The sequence below is a fragment of the Aspergillus neoniger genome (genome assembly GCF_003184625.1).
Source record: "Aspergillus neoniger CBS 115656 unplaced genomic scaffold BO87scaffold_28, whole genome shotgun sequence".
Classification (NCBI taxonomy): Eukaryota; Fungi; Ascomycota; class Eurotiomycetes; order Eurotiales; family Aspergillaceae; genus Aspergillus; species Aspergillus neoniger.
The window spans coordinates 146,940-161,453 of NW_020291156.1; the positions used below are offsets into that span (position 1 = coordinate 146,940).

Below are 14,514 nucleotides of genomic sequence, written 5' to 3' on the forward strand. Positions count from 1 at the left end.
ACGAAATGAATGAACACCATCTGTTTCAAAATCGCTTACATCAGAACGAAGAAAACCAAAATAATTAGATAGCCTATGCACTTTACGCTACCTCCAAAGTCTTTTGGTTCCAGCCATACCGCCTCCCCAAGCGTCTCCCGAGGATGAGAAGACGATATCCCTCAATACAAGTCTTATGGGGCCGGTGCAAAGTGATAGCTTTCTGGGCAGCATATTCCTGTGGCGGGGCGAAAGTGTAGACGGAACCGAATCTTGGGATCACGGAGAATCCGAGGTCAACCATGGCAGCTTTGAAATCTAACCAGGGAATCGACCCTCTGGAATCGGATCTGGAGAAAATGGTTGAGAAAACTGCAAACGTGCTAGGTCCCACCTTCAAGGTCGGAGCTTCAGGGGCATCGTCCTTCTCCGGAGCCTCAGTATTCGGGGTAATGTTATAAATAGAGGAATGTGCCGGCCGAGATTTCACTTTTTGACGCCGCTCTGTAACCTGTAGCTCTGAATTTGAAGACTCAGGAATTGACAGGCCAGGCGCAGCAGCAGCAGCGGATTTTACTTTATCTCTTTGTTGTTCATATTGGTTCTGGATTTCAAACAGACAGCTTTCGTTGAGATCTTGATACAGGAAGCCTATGTCCGCCCCGGTCTTGTCAATGATGAATCGACCTAAAGCACCGAGAGCGTCTTGGGCCATTCCTGGTTGGCGTAGGTTGTCAATTGGGATTGCATAGCCGGACAGGTCAATCTCATTTCTCAAAGGTTCGAGCTCAGCGTCCAGATTCCTGAATTTTGACAGGTACATTTGCCCCTTTTTGGTTGTCGCGGGCGGCAGTGCCAAAGAAGCAGAAACCGACTGAGCAAAAGCAGCAGTGACTGCCAGATCGCTGAAAGCATCATACTCAAGTTCGGTTGTCTTTTCCATTTCGATCGGGTCGGTCCTTTGAAGGCCATGAAGCTTCTTGACCCAGTCCACTGCCTTTGGTGGGGTCGTCTCAGTCTGGCAAAGGCGAAGCATATAATAGAGTCGCGGATCCGAGCGAGTCAAGGTGTCTGGTTTGGTCTTCATCGTCACCCGTGCTACGCCGTTGTCATAAACACCAGGGACTCGTTTAAAGTGTCCTGATCCTGATCCCACCTGGACGTAACGCTTGAACCGCGATTGAACCCGCTTGTATTCGAAGGATATCACGTTGGCTAGTTCCTGCAGTAGGAGGATTTTGTACGCCCGATCGGTTGGCCGTTCAATGAGGTTCTGTAGAAGATGATATATGAATCCCCATATAGCAACCCCAGCTACTGCATTATAGATTGCTTCAACAAAGCAGATGGAGATGTACTTATCAGTGGTCAGAGGCAGCATCCGTCCACGATCGTCGGGTACAAGCTCGGGACGACTGAAAAACCAGATGTTTACCACATGGACTAGAAATTCTGGCTCAGTTCGGCAAAGGTAAAGAGAATCTTCAAGTGCAGTCTTTTGATCCCAAGCGCGAGCGGCCAAATCTTCCAATGAGAGCTTCTCGGGTTTTGAGTCCAGCGACAGTGAAGACAATGCCTCGCGGGCCGCCTTTTCCGTCTTCTTGGGCCGTGGATTTTGCGGCAGGTAGGATCCTTGGTCAAGAATATCTTCCACGAGGATATTGAGAGATTGCAGGAAATAAGTTTGCCTCATTAAGATAAGCTCACCGGTGGCTCGTGGAACACAGATGCCTGCTTGAACGGCTGTGGACAGACCAGCCATCACTTCTCGGTACTTGTCAGGGTCGGTTACATCGTAAGACCTGCCATAGTCTGACCCATCTAAGAACATGGTGAAGCTATAGCGGAAAGGTTGGGCATGACCAAGGCCTTTCGTGCGCATGCTCTCGAGAATAACGGCTGCATCCCCTGGTCCCCCATTCAGTCCCTGCTGGTACTGCTGAGGAAGAGAAGTGGTTGCGCGGTATTTTAGATGGTCCAGTAGATAGTCCGAGTCAGGACGTGCGATATCTCGAAGATTCAACTCGGGAATAAATTTGTACACATCGCCCATGGACTGGTCATTGGGCGAACGAAGGACTTGCCCGCTTGCCGCTCCTGCTCTGAAGGCCGCCTCTCGCTTTGGCTTACCGAATTGACGCCAGAACTGCTCGATTCGCGATCCGTGCAGCCGGTATTTCCGAGCCAAGTCCTGATGCAATGTTCTGGTGAACGCGGCATTGTCACCCATATCATCCATGATCATCGACAGATACCAAATACTGTATCGTTAGTAACAGAAACTGTAGGCAAAAAAGACAATGAGCAACAGAAAACTTAAATCAGGGATTAGGGAATGAGGGAATTTTGAAATGTTGGAGCAAGGGGTTCCCAAATACAAATTCGTCGATCGGTCACGTGTCGATGAAACAGTGACATGTTGAAAAGCTGGGGTGGTGTGAATTGTGACAAACCCTCATACGTGCTCTGCTGTTTCGGTAGATTCCTGACAAAGCCAATTCTCCGGTTACTCCCGTGTATTCAATGGATATGACGCTGCACTATCTAGTGTAGTGTTGATCTGATTGCGACCAAACTAGTACAAGTCAGCTAATGTGAATCGGTATATGCCTCTTCATGCCGAATGGAAAATCGAAGGATGCACTCGAGTCTTCAAAGCAGTGTAGTTAGGAAGACCAAGGGTAGCTAGCTGACCTCCGTCCTTCTGAAAGGCTAGAGCACTAATGCTTTTCAAGAACCTATATCTGTGGGACTTGCAAGGCATAAAGTATTGTCCATTCGGATGTGGAATCAGAGGACGTACGTCCAAATTGGTGGCATTTGCGGGAAGCTAGCAAATCCCAACCCCAATAATACGAAACCGGAAATCATCTAGCGAAGACTCAGTTGGTTTAGTTAATATATACATCACTTGGCCAATCTGACCGTTGACGCGATTAACTTCAGCACATATTGTTCTGTTCTCCTCTACTGTCATTCTCAAAGGGCGGCCTAAATGATGCAATACGGATGCTTACCAATTAGGCCTCATGCATCGAGCCAGCATGGTACTAGACGCTAGGAGCGCCAAGCCTTGCATCGATCAAAGCCTGCACTTGATTTATTCGGGAAGTGCCACTTTTCAGGTGGACCAATATGTGCAGATCCAAAGTGTCCGCCCTAATACAGTAAATCTATGACGAGGGCAGGCATGTCTTAGGGGGAAACTGCCGCTGGCCCCTTATTTTACCAGGCGGGCTAAATGATCCCAGAAAACAGAGACCTTGGCCTAGTCAAGAAAATATCTCTTGGAAGGCAAAGGTAAGAGAAAAAACAGGGTTAGATCATTCTGGTTGTAAAGCGACAGATGAACTAGTGCGATGCGGGATTCCAGCCCTCCTGGTCGGAAGAGAAGCCATCTATCCTCCAGGCTCTCACTCTTCATTTCCTAGTAAGATAGAAATACAACACCCCGGAATCGTCTTGGTTCAAGGACCACTGAGCACCAGCAATAGTGTTGTCATCGACATACCGAAGATAATCGACCACGGGGCAGTCGCCATAGATCATGGCAGCAGAGCTAAGACCTCGGTAGGTCATTTCGGCCAACTCCAGTCATACATTAGTAGCTCCAATATTATGATGCCGAGAAGCGAACATGATTTTTATACGAAAGACCTACAAACAAATTTCCCCATCCAGGGAGATGCTTCTTTTCCCCACCCACTAACGAGTATTTATCCACAGACGTACGGGAGCGGAAAACTTTGAAGATGGGTAGCAATGCTGCTGCTGCCTTTGGATCCGAAGGATGGCCAGTTGCCAACAAATGGGCCTCCCATTCGCCAAAGATAAACTTGGAGCTTACGGCTGGAAGATGGTCGAAGACATTCTGCACTTCTTATGGATCCACGCGGGCTTTGCGCTTGGTCATGGAAAGAAAGGTTCCACCTGCGGGCCTGTTTATCTCGCTCATTAGACCGTCATTTGACATATTTTATGAAGCAAGACAATAAAACGAGAACTTACGTTTGTGTCATAGTAGAATTCTACGTGGCTAGAGAGGGAATGGTAAAATGTATATTTTCCTGATGTATACGAACTGCTTGCAGGGCAAGTGTCAATGAAGCTAAGAAACCTTCAATAAGATGATCAGCGCAGAGAGCGTGTGAGGCTTTCTATATACTACTTGAAGAAGTACCTGTAAAACCTCACGCCGACTTTGTGTTTCAAGATAAATGGTGCACAGCATATCCCTCGCAATCGAGAAGTAGATGCATACTGTTCCATCGAGAAGTGCAGTCCGCGGCAGCTCTCGCTTTGGGTCAGGGAAAAATTACTGATTGAGCTGCATGTCACGAAGGCCAACATAATATATTGCCTAATGGGAGAGGCGATCTGATAACCTACCTGAGCGCACATATTTGATGTGGAGACCTGACGGTCATGCGCACAATGAGTCACCTCAAACGAGACAGGCTGCTTCACTCACTGATAAAAGCCGCAGATCACAATTTTGGCCGCTCACGGCTGAGAATCGGTTTGTTCACTGATTGTTACCTCATAACGGGCACCACTACTTCTTTTTAGGGTAATGATGTGAGGTTCTCCAGCAACAGTTGACAAATAGGAACAATCTGCAAGGTCAATAGGCTCGGCATTCAGGGCTCCACTGGTAAAGCTATGGATCTTTTCCCACTTGGAACACCACCATCTGCATATGAGCCTTCGCATAAATGGATGACTATCGTCTAGAACTCGTCCTTACGAAGTCAACCCGCTAATTTGGCTTTTCATGAGGTATGCAGAAACGGACGAGACGAGACTCACAAACAATCCTGTTTACTTGTTACATCATTAGGTGCTATACGTGAGTTAGTATTTAGGCAGGCGGTAGGTGTAGAAGGTATATAAAGACCTTCTATTAATGTCCTTGCCTGGTACCACGTAGCACAAGGATCATCCCGTAGCGGTCGTTTTGCAAAATCTCAATTAGCACAATGCAGTCCCACCATTCATTCAACTCGTCCACGCTTAGCCTCCTCTCCTCAAAACTCTTCGAGCATCATTATGAGGATGGTCCTCGTATCGAAGAGCTAGAACGATCATATCACCGAGCCAGAGCAATCGGTCAACTGCATGGTCAGTATATTGCATGGCCATAACAGTAGATCTAACAACACCAGGCGTGACCCTCGAGGCTTGCCTTCATATGACCCCCAAGTTCTGGGCCGTCCACAAAGATGGAATTATTGTTCGAGATGCTGTTTCCCACATATTGGTAACGATTCAACTTAATCTGGTGGCCGGTACAGTGGCACCTTTTGCCCTCAAGAGACCCGATCTCCATCCGCTGATGAAAGAGATATTGAACTTTGAAATCTCGTAAGTACTCTCTCATGAGAAATTTTGCACAATCGTTGACACTGAATAGTGCACCATTCATCCTGATGAAGTTGGCCATGGCTGCGATTCCCGGAATCTGGAGACCACGGCAACACTGCAGCGTGATGGCAGCTTCATCCTCAATACGCCTACACCTGAGGCAGTAAAGTACTAGTGACACAAAATCCATTCCCAACCTTACAAAATGCTAATAATATACAGGTTTATGCCACCATCAATGCCAATAAAGGGCATTCGGCGAGTAGCCATTGTGTGTGCACGGTTGATAGTGGATGAAGAGGACCGTGGTATTCGGACCTTTGTCGTCCCGATAAACAATGGAACGGAGATGAACAAGGGTGTTCATTCATGGTAAGTTTCGGTGTTATCTCATGTAACACACTATGACTTATAGAACCCGATCCAGGCTTCTCCCATCAATCAATGGAGGAAGGGTGCTCGACCGTAGCTTGACCTCTTTCGACAATGTCCATCTTCCAACAAATGCAATGTTGGGTGAGCTCGCGATGCCTGCCGATATGCGCGCCCAGTATCTATCAGCCATACACCGTCTGGGCACTGGGGCCCTTGCTCTAAGCTTGTGGATCATTCCCTTTCTGAAATGTGCCGCATATTGCGTCGGCAAATACAGCCAACGCCGGACTGTCCAAGCAGGTGTGCACGGGGAACGCGTCCCTATTATTTCGTTCAGAACACAGCAGCTCCCAATCTTGCACTCCCTTGCACAGATCGCTGTCATGTAACCGTTTAGCGACTGGCTTACACACCTCTACAGCACAGACAACTCACTTCACCCTGGAGCAAAACATGGTCTTGGGGTCATCATCAAGGCGGTATTCTTACAGAATGGGCAATGGAGTCTAGCAAACCTTATTGAGAGAAGTGGTGCACAAGGAGTGTACCCGCATAACCAGATGGCCACGTTTGAGGTGAGTTGAATGATTACTCACGATGTAGGTTTTGACCCGGGCTACCGGTATCGCAGAAGGAGAGGTTTTGGTTCTCTCAATCCGTGCGTATTTCTAATTCTTAATTCGCAGCAATTGAAACATCTCCATGACATCTGATAGGCCTCGCCACCGAGCTTCTACTTGGTCGATATGCCATCCCCGGCCCCAAAAAGCCGAACTCTATACTTGCACAGCATGAGAAGGGCATTGTTTCCGACCTGAAGAAAAAGCTGAAGAAGATCGGCAACCATCGCGGTGACGAATACAGCAAGCAAGTACTTCCCCATCTTCGGCCTATGGTCATAGCGATCGGACAACGCATGGCGTATGAGGCTGCAGTTGACGCATCTGTTGACCCTGATTTGCTGGCTCTATACGAGGCGGGAGCTATGAAATCAGATCCTGCCTGGTTCTCAGAGCATCTCAGGATGAGTAGGGATGCCCAGTTCCAGAAGGAGTGTGACGCAGTGGATGCGGTTTATCGCCGTCTGGACGAGCATCCGAATAACTTGCAGATTGAGCCCTACATCACGGCTCCAATGCTGTCCGCTGAACGATGGATGGGAATCATCAAGGCGGTCCCGGAGTTTACAGGAAATGGAGAGATGAGTTTCCCAGGTGCTCAGGAGTTTCAATCTAAGCTTTAGAGTATGTCTGTTTGACTTTGAGGATGATGCAATTAAAGAGGCCGTTTCATATGAATCCAGGGTGAACTATGGTTTATTTACCTATATGATTTGTCTTCTGCAAATGTATCGCGCAACGTACTGCTATTATAGTATTATCATAATTGTGGCACAAATCGACACCCTTGACCACGCTTCTGCTTTGGGGAATGGACTTGCGGGCCTCGTAAAAACGCCCTTTTTGCAATAGCTTGAATCTAGTACAAGTTGCTCCATTTTCCTTGGAAGTCAGGTAATAAACCCCATTGCACCAATCCTGTGGTAGCGTTTCCGGGACCATATGCCGTTAGCCGACCCTCCAAGACTTGATGATCGACAGTAGAATACGAGGCGTGTTTTCCATGTATGGAAGGATCTGGAATTTCTCGAATTAAATTTGAGATGACAATCACTACTCCGTACATCTTTGCGTGTATTGCAGAAACCCATTGGATATCCATACACCAATGTAACTCTTCTTCACCCGGTTTGCATCACGGATCTCGAAATTGGTACCACCTTTCTCACGTCAGCCATCCGTAAATATGGTCGATCGGTTCCTCTAATAGACATAATGGGTAAGGCTAAAGGCATGTAGGAGGCCAATTCGCGGAATGTGGGGGCATGAGCACAATTCTTCAGCATCTCCTTGTTTCTTGGCACAGCATGGACACATTACAGTTCAGTCTTGATTCATGCATCTTGCATATTAGTTGGCATAGCACTCAAAGTACTCGGATCAAAAAGGATGTGTCCACAGACTATAGTAACCTGGCACATGGCATTCTCATCTTACGGTAGGAGGATACAAACACAGCCATTAAAATTCTATCCCGCTTAGTATTGACGCTCACCAGTCAAAGTGCATTACCCAGCATAGATGGCTGCCTAGAAGTAAAGTAGGTACTTACACCGCTAACATTACTAAGCTCCGACATATTGCCCTAGACCAGCTGGCATTTCCTGCTCGCTGAAGTGGTAATTCAAAAATAGCCACCATCTCTGCAATTGATAGCCTTACCAGCAAGAGGCTCGACGGTAGGGCGCCGCGCGGGGCCGATAGAGCCTCGGAGATGGTCCGCTCCCCATAATGAGGGGTAAGACTGACAGCTAGTCTAAGACTAGCAGACTCCCGCTGATATCTCCATCCAAATTGCGATAAGAAAAGCTATAACTCAGTCTCTCTTATCATTTACTGTTCATGTTTATCCACTTCTTCAATTGTTTTTCCAAAATGCTTCGACTAGACGGCAAAGTCGCGCTTATCACCGGCCTCGGCCAGACCACCGACGAGGGCTGGGGCATCGGCGCCGCCATCGCCATGAAGCTCTCCCAACAAGGCGCGATCATTTTCGGCGGCAACCGGTCATTAGCCAGTGCCGAAAGAACCAAGGCTCGAATTGAGAAAGAGGGCGGAAAATGCGAAGTCCAAGAAACAAACGTTACTGATTCCACCTCCGTCAAGGCCCTCGTGGATAGCTGCATGCAACGCCACGGGCGCATCGACATTCTAATCAACAACGTGGGGAAATCCGAACCAGGTGGTCCCGCCGAAATGAGCGAAGAAACATGGGATCAACAAGTCGACCTGAATCTGAAAAGCGTTTATCTGACGAGTCATTACGTGCTTCCTATTATGGAGAAGCAGGAGACGGGCGGCACGGTAATCAACGTGTCGAGTATTGCAGGATTGCGGTATATCGGGAAGCCGCAGGTTGCATATTCGGCTACGAAAGCAGCCATTATGCAGTTTACAAAGGCCACTGCGGTGATATATGCAGGGAAGGGAGTGAGGTTGAATACAGTTGTTCCGGGGCTGATTTATACGCCGTATACTCGGGAGCTTGCGAAGCGGTATGCGCCTGGGGGTGATGAGGCGGCATATATGAAGACGCGCGATGAGCAGGTGCCAATGGGGCGCATGGGGGATGCTTGGGATGTGGCTAATGCTACAGTTTTTCTGGCATCGGATGAGGCACGGTATATCACTGGGCAGGAGCTGGTGGTGGATGGTGGTATTACTTCTTCTACAGGGAGAGTGTAAATGATATATCATACTACAAGTTCTCGTCTATGTGTTTGATGTAGCAGGCTAGTACGGCCCAAGCTGCACGTTGTATTCTGTACGGGCTATGTTATGTGATTTCGATAATTACATCGATATTTGCGCATACTTCAGTTGACTCAACAAAAGATTGGTGCTATATACATTATATTTCCCCCATAAAACCTCCAGTCTGTTGTACGCTGTCGTGAAATTGTATCCTGAGCGGCATGTCCCCGCAAGCTACGGAAGACATCCGCTGATCGTTGAATAGCCGCGGGTCAGCTTCATCCAATCCAGAATACACGAGCAGGAGGATCCAGAGCTAAATACCTTGATTGTTCTCTTTTAACTTCAAATATTTCTGTAAGAGCATATCTCTGTTTGTATTACTTTCAAATTCAGTCTCTACCATAGACTCTTTCCACAATGACTCTAGTCCACATCGGTATGTCCACACAACTATTACAAAGTCTATGATCTCCAACTAACCTACTACCAACCAGTCCTCTTTAAGTTCCATCCCGGGGTGACCGAGGAGCACAAACAACGCTTCGTGACAGAGCTCAAAAAGCTCAAGAACCTACCCTGTGTGAAATCCGGACGCCTCCTCGTGGGCGGTCCCAGTGTGACCGACCCCATAGACCGCAGCAAGGGATTCCAGATCGCTCTAGTAAGCTATCATGAGGACCTGGCTGCACTAGCAGAGTACCAGGCTAGTAAGGAGCATCATGAGTAAGTGAATGGATACTAAGTCCGCTGGTCGAGATTGCTGGGGCTGATCTTGATTATGGCAGTGTGACATCGACATATATGTTTCCGTACAAGGAGGACCTGATGAGATTTGACTTTGAGGTTGATGAGGAGGATGAGTATATGTGTGGTTTTCCTGTGTTGGGTTAGAGATGAATGTTTTCGCAAAACAAATTTGAAGAGTTTAGTAGTTATATATCTTGACAGAGCACGGTTTTATGTTATAGACACAACTTCACCATGATAATACTAGAGCCATTAGTCGTGAACGCCTACAGAAGAAGACGTCTCTGCTATAATGCTCGCAATAATGCTTCCTAAAAAAAGCTTACTTTACGGAGTACTATATACTCATTTTCAGGAGCCAAGTCTACTGATTTATCAGCGAGACACATATTTTCCGCCTGATATATGAGGCATTAAGGTTAGTCACATGACATGAGTGACGGAGGCACTCCGCTTGGCCGTCGGGCACTCCCCGCGCCACCCACATTGCCGTTTCCCGGTAGCGTTGAGAAAGCAGGAGATGGAGCAATTTCTTCAGCCATCAGCTTGCATCGCTTCGCCAATCAGATCAATCACAATCTAGCAATTACAAATTACCTGTTGAACTAGCTGTACCCCGGATTTACAGACCGCCAAGAAGGAAGATCACGTGGCAAAGCGAGAAAGACGCGGCAACAACACCCCAGTCCAGTCCAGTCATCCAGTGATAGAGCATCTGTTATCCCAGATCAGTCCTTTTGTCCCCACTCGGTGTCCATATTCCAACATGGACTCACCGCGTCGAAATCGGAATAGAGCGGCGTGTAGGCGTTGCCAACGAAGGAAGATTCGCGTAAGTAGCCAGACCATCCGCTGGTTGATTCGCGCTCACGGTGTCCCGCTTTGCAGTGTGATGGGAATGAGCCATCATGTAGCTCCTGCCTGAAGGCAAAGGTATCATGTGTGAATGATGGAAAACAGGAGGTCACGCGGAGATATATTTCAAACATGGAAAATCGGATCCGATGGCTCGAGTCGATTGTCAAGGAAAACTGCGCGAACGTGGATCTAGGACTTGAACCTCGCAATAACGCCGCGGAGAACGCAGTAGATCATGATAGCACCATACTCTCCGTCGAAATACAGCATGAAGACGATCCGACCACTAGTTTGCACCAATCCTCTCGGGAGTTTAGAAGAGAGGCTCCAGCCGTTTCATGCAATGAAGAGAATACCTTCAATCCACTGTCGGAACAGCATCTGCAACATCATGTGCAGGGAAACAATTCTGGACATCAACCGGCGCATGAGATCGGACTGGTGTCGTTGTCCTCTGGTGAGGGTCCTCGATACATTGGGCCATCCAGCGGGTACTTCTTTGCGAACCGTATATTCTCCAGCGCTGGGCGGCGTTCTAAAGCCAGAGGCGTGAGAAGGGCCACAGCAGAGTCAACTAGCCTTTCAACTGAACTACTAAGTAACCTTACCCTGCTGCCTACTCGAAAAGAAAGCGCCATGGAACTATCAAGGAAATACTTCCGAACGGTACATCTTATCTACCCGTTCCTGCTTGAGCCGACCCACATGTCTGTGATTGAGCGGGTATATGCATCCCACAACGAGAACCCCCTGGACTTGTTCCAAGTTTACATGGTGCTATCAATCTCAGCCCTGTATTTATCTCGTGAATGTAAGGTGCATCTTCCCGTGGAGGGATACTATGCGTCAGCCATGAAGTATGTCGAGCAGGTCTGTTCATATGGCTCAATTACTGCTCTGCAATGCATGTTACTTCTTATGGTTTATGCCTTGCACAACCCCTCCACTAATGTCAATATATGGAACCTGAACTACCAGTGTCTTGCTAGTGTGATAGATTTAGGGTTACAACGCGACGTCCGTGCATCTCCTTCTCTTGGAATATCTTTGCTTGATCAGGAGATACGGACCCGTATCTTTTGGGTGGTATATACGCTCGATAGAGCCATTTGTACCATGATGGGGCGTCCAATAGGTATCAGAGATGAGGCTTGTGAGATGAGGGTAAGATCAATTTTCTACAGCGCGGAAAGAGATACTAATCAGGTCACAGTTTCCGCTGGACATACCAGACACGGGCCTTGTCAATCCTGACCCCAACCGCAATGAATCACAAGAGTCACCGTCACACATGTCGCACTCGATCCATCTCTTCAAATTAGCCAAGATGAACTCAGAGATAAAATATGTTATGCACAGCATTCAACGTGACGTACCGAGCTATGCCTATCCCCCGGTGCGGGATATCTTCACGTGGCAGCGTGATATGATTAAAACGCTCAAAGACTGGAAATCGACAATCCCGCAAGAATCAACTAGTGGAGGAAACGTGATGGCCAAGCTCTGTAAGACCAGATATCACGAAACAATGGTATTGCTACTGCGACCTAGCCCTGCAATCCCAAAGCCATCGGAAGAGATGCTCGATCTGTGTTTTCATCAGGCAGTAGATCTCCTGCAAACATTTGGCGACATTTACAGAACAGGAAGCCTGCTTTACAGCCGACTCCTTGTTCACTCGGTATTCCTTGGGGCGCTTGTATTACTCTACTGTATCTGGAAACTACCGAGAACTACAGCGAAGGTGCGCGTCGATGAACTCATGTCGAGTCTCACCATGGCACAGAACATACTTAGTAGCATCGGGGAGCACTGGAGCGAGGCTACTCGGGCGCGGGATTGCATCGACGAGCTATCCCGTGTGACAATAGAACGGCTTCTGAGAACCCAATCGACTGTCGAATTGCACACTGAAGCCGACAGAACGCAGTCGCGAGCTGGAGGTATGCAGAGCTCGTTATCTGCGCAAAACCATCAATTAGCGGAATATAATGGCATTCCCGAGGGGTACGGCAACTCTGATCAAATCCCCGGAGCATTAGCTCTTCCTCAAGAATACCGACCGGAAGATACTTCCTACCACTTCAATCTGTTTGATGATCTCCTGCAAGGCGACTTTCAAGGCTGGAGTGGAATGCCTGACATCGATGGGCTGATGTGGGAGGTCTTCAACAGCTCCCCACAGTGAAGAAAGCAAGAGATGTCAATCGAAACAGACGAAGAAGCATATTCAGGGATGCGGTAACAAGCCTAACCATCAGAGGCTTACACCATCCCAACGAAAACATCCCGGAGAATATTACCAGTGACCTAAAAGTCAGGGAAAACAGACCCATCAATATGAGGTGCATTCTCGGACCCTTAATTGAGTCATACGTCCAATCGGGGACCATCCGTTACTTTTCGGAAGTGCCCCGTGTGGGGCGACGGCCAACCCCGATAATCTCCGAAACAAGCTCCCCTCATAAAAGCATCGCATCCTCATCCTCGACATCAACCTCGAATCCAATAACAACAACAAAACCTCTCTAATCATTCATAATTCAATAACAATTCCCATTACCAAAATGTCCGACCCCAAACACCAAATCCGACACATCAACCCCACCCACCTGGAAACATTCATCCAGTCCATCCTGACCAAAAACGGCGTCTCCACTGACCACGCCAAGATCATATCATCATGCCTCGTGCAAGCCGATCTCCGCGGCGTAGACACGCACGGTTCCAACCGCATCCCCTCATACATGCAACGGATCCGCCAAAATGTCCTCTCGCCCAGCGCCACCCCCACTCTCACTGAGAAAACCCCTGTTGTCGCACAAGTAGACGGCCATAACGCCTTCGGGTTCGTCTCCGCGCACATGGGCATGCAACGCGCCATCGAGATGGCCAAAGTATACGGCATCGGTCTCGTCTCCATCAAGCACTCGAACCACTTCGGCATGTCCGCATGGATAGTCCAGCAGGCCCTGGACGCAGGGATGATGTCCCTCGTATTCACGAATTCCTCGCCCGCCCTGCCCGTCTGGGGCGGTAGATCCAAGCTCATGGGCGTGTCTCCGATCGCGTGTGGCGCTCCGGCTGGATCTACTCCGCCGTTTATTCTGGACATGGCGCCGTCAATTGCCGCCAGAGGCAAGATCTACAAGGCGCTTCGCCGCGGGGAGAAAATCCCGACTGATTGGGCGCTTGATGGCGAGGGGAATATGACGGATGATCCGGCCAAGGCGCTTCAGGGCGTGATGCTTCCCATGGGTGGGCCGAAGGGGTCCGCACTGGCGATTATGATGGATGTGTTTTCGGGAGTGTTGTCCGGGTCTGCGTTCGCTGGGGGCGTGACGGGGCCTTATGATCCGTCTAAGCCGGCGGATGTGGGTCATTTCTTGGTGGCCATCAAGCCGGATTTGTTTATGGATTTGGAGGAGTTTAAGGAGAGGATGGACTACTTGTATCAGAAGGTTGTGGAGAGTGATAAGATGGCTGGGGTGGAGAGGATTTATTATCCTGGGGAGATTGAGCAGATTACGAGGGAGACGAGATTGAAGGATGGTATTCCGTTTACCGAGGCGGAGATTGAGGCGTTGAATAGGGAGGCGGAGATGGTTGGGGCGGAGAAGTTGAGAGTTGATTAAAATCAGTTGCGACAAGCTGAGTGTTGATGGTAAGATGAGTACTTATTGAGTGCAAAGTATAGATGCGGATATGTTATTACTGTACATTGGACTGCTACTTTATAAATTGAAGCCAGATCCCTCAAACCGTCAGTGAGCTTGTCCATGTGACCCAAGGCCAGGATTGGACCATGTTGAGCGTTGAAGAACAGCTCTCATTCAAAAAACCACGCAATTGCCGGCGACACAGTATGTATATC

General features: G+C 48.5%; 5 protein-coding genes across 5 annotated transcripts; 4 read left to right on the top strand and 1 right to left on the bottom strand.

Moving 5' to 3' along the window:
* Nucleotides 1–82: 82 nt before the first annotated feature.
* Nucleotides 83–2,209, bottom strand: BO87DRAFT_314764 (uncharacterized protein; the record flags this gene model as incomplete). The annotated part of the gene is made up of 1 exon (XM_025619671.1): nucleotides 83–2,209. The coding sequence occupies one exon, from the start codon at nucleotides 2,207–2,209 to the stop codon at nucleotides 83–85; it is 2,127 nt and encodes a 708-aa protein (XP_025477027.1).
* Nucleotides 2,210–4,958: 2,749 nt separating this feature from the next.
* BO87DRAFT_428552 (acyl-CoA oxidase) lies at nucleotides 4,959–6,961 on the top strand (the record flags this gene model as incomplete). Its single annotated transcript, XM_025627460.1, has 8 exons — nucleotides 4,959–5,100; nucleotides 5,145–5,343; nucleotides 5,393–5,506; nucleotides 5,566–5,715; nucleotides 5,771–6,018; nucleotides 6,145–6,293; nucleotides 6,322–6,376; nucleotides 6,435–6,961. 8 exons carry the CDS (start codon nucleotides 4,959–4,961, stop codon nucleotides 6,959–6,961), a joined length of 1,584 nt encoding a protein of 527 aa, XP_025477028.1.
* A 1,252-nt stretch (nucleotides 6,962–8,213) lies between these two features.
* Nucleotides 8,214–9,023, top strand: BO87DRAFT_389120 (SDR family NAD(P)-dependent oxidoreductase; the record flags this gene model as incomplete). The annotated part of the gene is made up of 1 exon (XM_025624883.1): nucleotides 8,214–9,023. The coding sequence occupies one exon, from the start codon at nucleotides 8,214–8,216 to the stop codon at nucleotides 9,021–9,023; it is 810 nt and encodes a 269-aa protein (XP_025477029.1).
* A 429-nt stretch (nucleotides 9,024–9,452) lies between these two features.
* On the top strand, nucleotides 9,453–12,828 carry BO87DRAFT_399365 (uncharacterized protein; the record flags this gene model as incomplete). The annotated part of the gene is made up of 8 exons (XM_025625435.1): nucleotides 9,453–9,471; nucleotides 9,530–9,758; nucleotides 9,821–9,916; nucleotides 10,162–10,204; nucleotides 10,392–10,499; nucleotides 10,671–11,804; nucleotides 11,854–12,583; nucleotides 12,683–12,828. 8 exons carry the CDS (start codon nucleotides 9,453–9,455, stop codon nucleotides 12,826–12,828), a joined length of 2,505 nt encoding a protein of 834 aa, XP_025477030.1.
* Nucleotides 12,829–13,018: 190 nt separating this feature from the next.
* Nucleotides 13,019–14,433, top strand: BO87DRAFT_122815 (Ldh family oxidoreductase). Its single transcript, XM_025617974.1, has one exon. It carries the CDS (start codon nucleotides 13,208–13,210, stop codon nucleotides 14,273–14,275), a length of 1,068 nt encoding a protein of 355 aa, XP_025477031.1. The 5' UTR covers nucleotides 13,019–13,207; the 3' UTR covers nucleotides 14,276–14,433.
* The last annotated feature ends 81 nt before the right edge of the window (nucleotides 14,434–14,514 follow it).